The sequence below is a fragment of the Pinus tabuliformis genome, chromosome 8 (genome assembly GCF_031772625.1).
Source record: "Pinus tabuliformis cultivar Carrire ecotype Pingquan chromosome 8, CPIR1, whole genome shotgun sequence".
NCBI classification, from domain to species: domain Eukaryota; kingdom Viridiplantae; phylum Streptophyta; class Pinopsida; order Pinales; family Pinaceae; genus Pinus; species Pinus tabuliformis.
Genome location: NC_142294.1, coordinates 143,355,023 through 143,362,843, shown reverse-complemented (window position 1 = coordinate 143,362,843; position 7,821 = coordinate 143,355,023). Strand labels below are relative to the sequence as shown.

Here is a 7,821-nt window from a genome sequence, read left to right as displayed (position 1 = left end):
ATATTTAGAATTTACATGATTTTATTAAAAATCGAGTGTGAATTTGTATGGAGTAGTTAACTAGTTAATTTAGAATTTGCATGATTTTATATTTCGAATTTACATGATTTTATATTTAGTAATTGGAGTCTTTATATACTCTTAATTGGGTCATTGTTATTTGTAAAAACCAAAAAGCATAAAAAGATGTGAATCAAATGTGTGATTAATAAAAATTTATTTTTATGTGAATTTTGTGTTTTCCTTCTCCACCTTTCCATCAATAATGAAACACAAGATAATTTCACATTACAAATAATAACTAGCAATGCTATGCAGTACACTAAGAGAAATATTACCAAAAAGTTACATTAAATGACGTCATAAGAAATTTCAAATCCTCTTTGTCAGTGGAAGTTGACGGCAGCCTGATAAGTTCCTCCAAAACTCCAGCTAGGAGGAGCCACATTGTAAGCAACTATGGTGGTTCCTGTAGTGTAAGACGTGACTCTGAAGGACAGAGATTGGCCTTGCAGGCTAGTGAAAACCTGATAAGACGCTCCCCAGTTGTTGCTCATGCTCAACCACCCAGTATAACTGCCTTTCACAGCCACGGCACTCACATCTCCTGCACCCCCAACATTCATCACGTACACCAGCAGCCACCATGAGTTCCCTTGGAATTGGAATTTTATACCCCCACGACTTGCGCACGGAACCCTGCAATCAGCAGCAATACTATCATGAACGTTCAAATTCATTCAATAGGAGAAGGCAGTAGGAAAATGAAATGGCTATGGAATTGCTCCAACCTTCGATACATGACAGGGACAATGCCAGCGTGCCAGTCAGCTATGTTCATGAAGGCGGGCTTGGCCATGTCAAAGTGCTGGCGAGGAGGATTGCACCATCCGCCATTGTTGGAATCTTCAGACCAGTTGGGAGGACACAAGTTTGTAGCGCTGACGGTGGTGATGGGAGAGCCTGGAAAACACCATTTTGACTGAACGCACCTTATTTGGAAACACTGCCCGCACCCATATCCTCCATTGTACAACGATGTGCTTAGAGCCGTTGTCTGAGTGCCGTAGCCATTGTTGAACAAATTCCCGTATCCACAAGAACCACCTGCAATATAATCATCAAATTACTCGGCCTTTCACTCAGTAATCACATCCTATTAAATAAATTATAGTTCAATTTTCCTGAGCCTAAGTCCATCGCTGATTTCCTGAATATTTGGGAATTAGATAGACATGAGTGACCGGGCTCATGTTCATCGGATTCCTGAATATTTGGAGAATCAGCAATGGAAAGATGCCTATTGAATTTAATTTGATAATAGATTTTAGAATTGTAGATTTTAGGAATATTTCCCAAGATTAAATACAGGAGTGAAGTTAATTGTTTGACATTCATATTTGCCATAGATTTACTAAATTATTTAAATATTTTCTAAATCTACTAATAAATAAAGTCAATGGTTTAAAATTGCTACTCTATCATATTTCTAAATATTCTCACATCTTCACAATATTCCCATAAAAAATTTCCAAATATTCCTAAAATTTCCAAAATATTCTTGCTATCTACATTACATCTAAAATTTCCAAATCTACAATAAAAATTGCAATAAATTACCCATAGTGGCTGATGCAGTTTCATCCCCATAAAATGTTGCATGAGCTAATGTCCATGGCCCTGGTTGATATGACCCACTGTAGGAACCCACAGCTTCTGTTACACGCATATTGCTGATCACAGTAAAGAACGCAGTCAGCATTGCTACTGGAGAAATTCGAGACTTCATGGATTTTCCTTCGTTCTCCTCTCTTTGCCTTATCTGTCTGAACAAATAAACGGTGCTGCAAATTAGGCTTCACTCGAAATTTTCAAATGGGGGTGAGAAATACAAATAGAATATAAAATCAGCGTTAGAAATACAGGTGGGATGTTGGATCAGTGAGAGATAGAATCATAACAACCTCTGCCAAAAATTCTTCTTCTCTAAGAGAAAGGAAGAGGGTATTGATGCGAGTCAGTAAACATTGGCACTACCGCTACTGTATTTATGTGAAGAACCATTCAGAAAATTTTTGTTGTGCTGGAACTTTTCAGGTTCATGGAGGAGCACAATCCAGACGTGCAGTCATGTATCCCACGTAACTATTTATTAATTTTTATCATGACTCGCTGTTTACTAATTCAATTCATTAATTTAAAAACAATACCACGTAAGCATTTATTAATTTTTATCGTGACTCGCTGTTTAATTTGAATAACCAACATTCATGCAGCTAAGCGTTTTTGCTTCTTTACTCGCTTATTTGTTGATAATTGTCAGGGTAGGAGTATGGAAATAAATAATGGTGTTGTTTAATTTATAATTTAGTTTAGTGGTAGAATTTAGGAACATTTTAAATCTAAAAATAAAAGGTAATTTAATTATTATCTAAATTAGTTTTAAAATATTTTCTTAGTTTATTATATATAGTGAATTTGATCTCAAACACTCAATTTAGTTGAGTATTTCAGGTAAGTTTATTAGAGAGGGTGAATATGATCTCAAACACTCAATTTAGTTGAGGTATGTAATGTTTTTCAAGTTAATAAGTATGTTTGATACTCAATTTAGTTGAGTATTTCATGTAAGTTTATTAGAGAGGGTGAATATGATCTCAAACACTCAATTTAGTTGAGGTATGTAATGTTTTTCAAGTTAATAAGTATGTTTGATAATAGTAGGATAATGGTAGTGGTATGTGATTATTTATAAAAAAACATTTTAAAATGTTAGATTATTTGGTTGATAGGTCTTCTCTAATTTAATATGGTAGAAATGTTGTAATGTTTAAAATGTCTTGTAAATAATTTCAATTCGATGAAATGACATAAAATTAAAATTAAAAAATAAAATAAAATATAAAATTAATGATTATAATTATAATTATAATTAATAATTAAACTAATTTAAATTCATCTTCATTTTGAATCTATAAAAAAAATTGAGAAAATTAAATCTCTTAACATAGATATATTTTTTTAAATAAAAAAAAATATTTCTACACACTTAGTAGATCCAAAATTAACAAAAAAAACAATCTTATGAATAAATATATTACTTCAAAAATATCTATACTTTTCAAATAACAGATCAAAATATAAATAATTAGTTTCAGACACATATTCAAGTATGTAACTATTGAATTTGTTATGCCTCACAATCTTATGAATGAATATATTACTTCAAAAATATCCATACTTTTCAAATAACAGGTCAAAATATAAATAATTAGTTTCTCACGCATATTCAAGTATGTAACTATTGAAAAATTTGGTTGTATTGTAAAACTTCTCTGCAACTAGGGTTCTGAAACCCTCTGCGACGGAGCAGACTGTGCGGACTGCAAACACTCTGCCTCTTCAGAACGGACGCCTGCCAAAACGCAAAAGCTCTCCCTTGGATTATCAAAGCGGCAATGGATCTCCCCCAGGGGGGGGCCTCAAAGCCCTCCCCTAGCGCCAATCGCGAGCCTCCGGCGCAACCAAGTTCTCTGCCCTCTGGGCCAGGACAAGAAAACGCGGTCAATAACGATTCTCCATTGCAAAACAAGACGAATGCATCCACCAACCAGACAGACGAGCGCAAAGAGAATCCAGATGGGACACCGGAGCCAAAGGAAGCGCCCAAGGTCACATCGAAGACATGCAAACCCGTGGCAGCTGAAAGGCCCAAGATAGAACTTCCCAGCCATAGGATAAATGGGCAAATCCAGTTTATGAAGGACCATGCGCTCATTGGAAAATTTATCGGATTCTGGCCGACAGAAAAAGCTTTGCAAGGATGGATCTCTGCCAAATGGAAACCTAAGGGCCATGTTACCCTGCAGCTAGGACCGAAGGATTCTTTACTGTGATCTTCATTTGCATTGAAGACAAGAATAGAATCATGGATGAAGGACCCTACTTCTTCAACTCAGCGGGCTTGTACTTAAGAGAATGGGTGGAGAGATTTAACCCGGACAAGGAGGACCTTAGCTGGGCTCCAGTGTGGATCAGGATGTATTCGCTTCCAGTGGAATACTGGGATGAAGATTCGCTCAAAGACATTGGAAATGGGCTGGGGGAGTTCATAAAATCGGCGGAAGAAACGAAGCTGCGAAGATACACCTCCTACGCCCGTATTTGCGTCTTCATGCGACTGGACATGCCCCTTCCGGACTCGGTAAGTCTCTTCCATGATGACTATGAATGGATTCAACCCTTGGATTATGAACATGTTCCCTTTCGATGTCGTAGGTGTCATGCTCTCGGGCACCTTTTTAGAGACTGTCCTCTAAATGCCAAACCCCAAACTTCAGATCCCTCAGACAAAACAGACCAAGATGGCTTCATCAAAGTAGCAAGTCGCAAAAGATCGCACAAGAAACCCTCCACAGGGAAGAAACCCCAGCAGGACGCTGCCTCCTTCCCTTCAACAAGCAACAGCTTTGAGGTTCTTGCTAAAGCCTCAGCTGATCATCCTCTGCACACGATGCCCAAACTCGTGCCTTCCACATCCTCCGTTATCCCTCCTCCTTCTGGTTCCTCTCCCATCTCTCGCCCCCCTATTGACACCAATGACACCCCTAAGGAGGCCAGCAAGATCTCAGATTGGAAAGCAAAAGAAATGGATGTTGACGATGCTCCCAGTCAGTCCTTAAGCTTAGCAATCGTTGCAGATGAAAAGAACCAAGCTCAACAAATGGACGAAGAACCTAAGAGCATTGACCTAGGCAGACTTGACATTCTCGAGCTTGAACAAGCATGCAAAAAAAAGGACTATGATAAGATCCCAGAGCACCAGATCAGCACATTGGAAGTCATCATCTCCAGGGCTTATCAGCAACAGCAATTAGGCATCCAGCCAGGCAGTCATTGGGATGGCGGCTTTCTCCCTAAAGATTCCAAAAAGCGAGGGAGAAGAATAGATCTCCAACGAACCATTGCAATTGGGAAAATCCTGGTGGACTCAGGCAGATATGCCAAGCTGACTAAGTACTACAAGCCCACCCCCAATAGTGAATCATGAAGCTAACTTCATGGAATTTAAGAGGGCTCAATAGCCCAGGGAAACTCAGATTAATAAAAAACATGATAAAGCAGGAGCAGCCGCAGATTTTCTTTCTTCAAGAAACGAAATGTAACAGTATTACTCTTGGAAACATTCTCTCCAGGGCATGGCCAGGTTGTCACTCGGTTGCAGTGGATGCCTCAGGGGCATCGGGAGGACTGGCTATTGCCTGGAATACACAAGCGATAATGCTATCAGACATTCATGCTTCTCATCACATTATCCAGGCCACTTTCCACATCATAGGCACCAACATCCATGGCCATCTAACCAACGTTTATTTCCCACAGGAAGCAAACAAAAAAATCGTTGTACTAAATACTATAGAAGTGCTCAATCTTAATAGAGTCCACCCTCTCTGGATTCTGGGGGGCGATTATAACATGATAACTAAGCTAGAGGAAAAGAAAGGAGGGCGAGCAAGGCTGGAGCAGGAAGATGCCCATTTCAAAGAATTCATCCAAAATAATTCACTAATTGACATGCAATTCTGCAATGGCACGCACACTTGGAGCAATCGAAGAACAAGAAGGCAACAAATCGCATCCAAACTAGACAGATTCCTCATTTCTGACAATGTGATGCATCTTGGAGGCGATATAGCGGCATCAATTCTCCCTTACTCTGGCTCGGATCATTGGCCTATCTCCCTCCAGTGGCAAAGACCGGGCAATGCCACTAGACGACCATTTTGCTTCGAAGCGTTCTGGCTCACCCATCCCGCCTTCAAAGACCTCATCAGATCTACATGGAACACCTTCCCTCAGCCAGAAGGCACAAAGATGTTTCAGTTTCAACAGAAACTCAAATTTCTTAAAGCCCAAATCAAGCGCTGGAATAAAGAGACTTTTGGCAATATCTTTCAGGTGCAACAGGATCTAAACAAGGAAATGAAAGAGCTCCAGCAACAAATAATCACTGAGGGACACAATGAAGGAACCCTGGCTCAGGAACAGCGCATTCACAATCAATTGGAGGAGAGAAGGAAACAGGAGGAAATACTGTGGAAGCAGAAATCCAGGATCAGATGGCTGAAGGAAGGAGAAAGGAACACCAAATTCTTCCACCGAACCACAATTCAGCGAAGAATGCACAACACCATCTCTTTCATGTTATAAAATTATATATTATGGAGCAATGGAACACATAAAATATTGCAGAAATATAAACACAGAAAGCGCATAAAACAAGAGAGACACAGATATACGTGGTTCACCTAGTTTGGGCTACGTCCACCCCAAACAGCCAGTCCTTCCTTTCTATTATCCAGCAAAATGAAGAGACACAACCTACAGCAGATCCGCTGTAATATCCTCTGTTTTCTCTCACAGTCTCACCTCTCTATTTCCCGCTCACAGAATACACATCTATCACACAGCCTCAAATACAATGCCCTCATACAAAGAGAGGGTTTGCCTTCTAGGGAAAATAACCCTAAACTAAACATAAGTTCTACCGTCAGATCATCCACCTAATGAACGGCCCAGATTGACTAGAAATTACTATACTTTTACAAGGCAATTTTACAGCTGTTTTTAGCTTCGGGGGCGTTGCCCCCGAAACCCCCCACTAGGGGGGGCTCCCAAAGGTCGCAGCCGCCCCCCCATGGACCCCCCCATGCAGTGAATATTTTACGGGTGGCGTTGCCGCCCCCATTTCGAATTGGGGTCCAATGTGGCGATACCTTTGAATATAGGAGATAATCAGGCTCCACACCCAACAGTCTCCCACTTGGAGACTGATTGTAGCAACTCCACCGCTACTCCATTTGCTGGACAATGACTCCTCTTTGGACTTGGCTGTTTCTCATCTTCATCGTCATCCTTGAAGACTAATTGAAACTGAGCATATTCTCAGTTTCTCCCTGGTTACAACTTTTGTTAGCATATCTGCAGGATTCTGGCTAGTGTGTATCTTTTCCAGCTTCAACTCTCCATCTTCCAACACTGATCGTATGAAATGGTACTTGAGTTGTATGTGTTTAGTCCTGGAATGAAATGCTGAGTTTTTTGCAAGAGGAATGGCACTTTTTCTATCACTGTATAACGTGCCCATATCATGCTCCTTACCCAATTCACCCATAAACCTTTGTAACCAAATCATTTCTTTACTAGCCTCTGTAGCAACAACATACTCTACTTCTGTTGTTGAAAGTGCAACAACACTTTGGATTTTTGAAACCCAACTGACAGTTGTTCCTCCAACAGTAAATACATATCCTGTAGTGCTCCTCCTGTTATCTCTTTCACTTGCCATATCTGCATCAACATATCCTTGTAGGGAGATGTTTGAACCACCAAAGCATAATGCTTGATTTGTGGTACCTTTCAAATATATGAGAATCCATTTCACTGCCATCCATTGTTCCTTTCTTGGATTGTTCATGTACTTGCTTACAACTCCCATTGCATGTGCAATCTCAGGCCTTGTGCAGACCATTGCATACATTAAGCTTCCAACTGCTGATGCATATGGAACTTTAGACATATAATCCATGTCTTCTTGGGTCTTTGGGCACATTTCCTTGCTAAGTTTGAAATGGCTAGCAAAAGGTGTACTAACTGGTTTTGCATTGTGCATGTTAAATCTTTTCAACACCTTTTGTATGTAATCATTCTGAGACAATGTTAATTTACAATTTTTCCTGTCTCTAGTTATTCTCATACCAAGGATTTGTTTTGCAGCTCCCAAATCCTTCATTGCAAATGAATTTTCCAATTCTATTTTGA

General features: G+C 39.7%; 2 protein-coding genes across 2 annotated transcripts in view; one reads left to right on the top strand and one right to left on the bottom strand.

The window, feature by feature from the left end:
- Positions 1–386: 386 nt before the first annotated feature.
- Positions 387–7,821, bottom strand: part of LOC149234526 (expansin-A7-like) — a 176,290-nt gene continuing 168,855 nt past the window's right edge. The window contains exons 2-4 of the mRNA XM_089461199.1: positions 1,621–1,826; positions 792–1,107; positions 387–699 (exon numbers count right to left, since the gene is read on the bottom strand). Coding sequence (XP_089317325.1) covers positions 387–699; positions 792–1,107; positions 1,621–1,789 — 798 coding nt within the window. The 5' untranslated portion in view covers positions 1,790–1,826. The remainder of the gene's footprint in view (positions 700–791; positions 1,108–1,620; positions 1,827–7,821) is intronic.
- Positions 5,113–6,210, top strand: LOC149234527 (uncharacterized). The gene has a single exon (XM_089368293.1). The coding sequence runs from the start codon at positions 5,113–5,115 to the stop codon at positions 6,208–6,210; it is 1,098 nt and encodes a 365-aa protein (XP_089224419.1).

Bases quoted from the DNA above. Each gene is read 5' to 3' on its own strand.
- LOC149234527 (XM_089368293.1), top strand. From the start codon at position 5,113: ATGATAAAGCAGGAGCAGCCGCAGATTTTCTTTCTTCAAGAAACGAAA.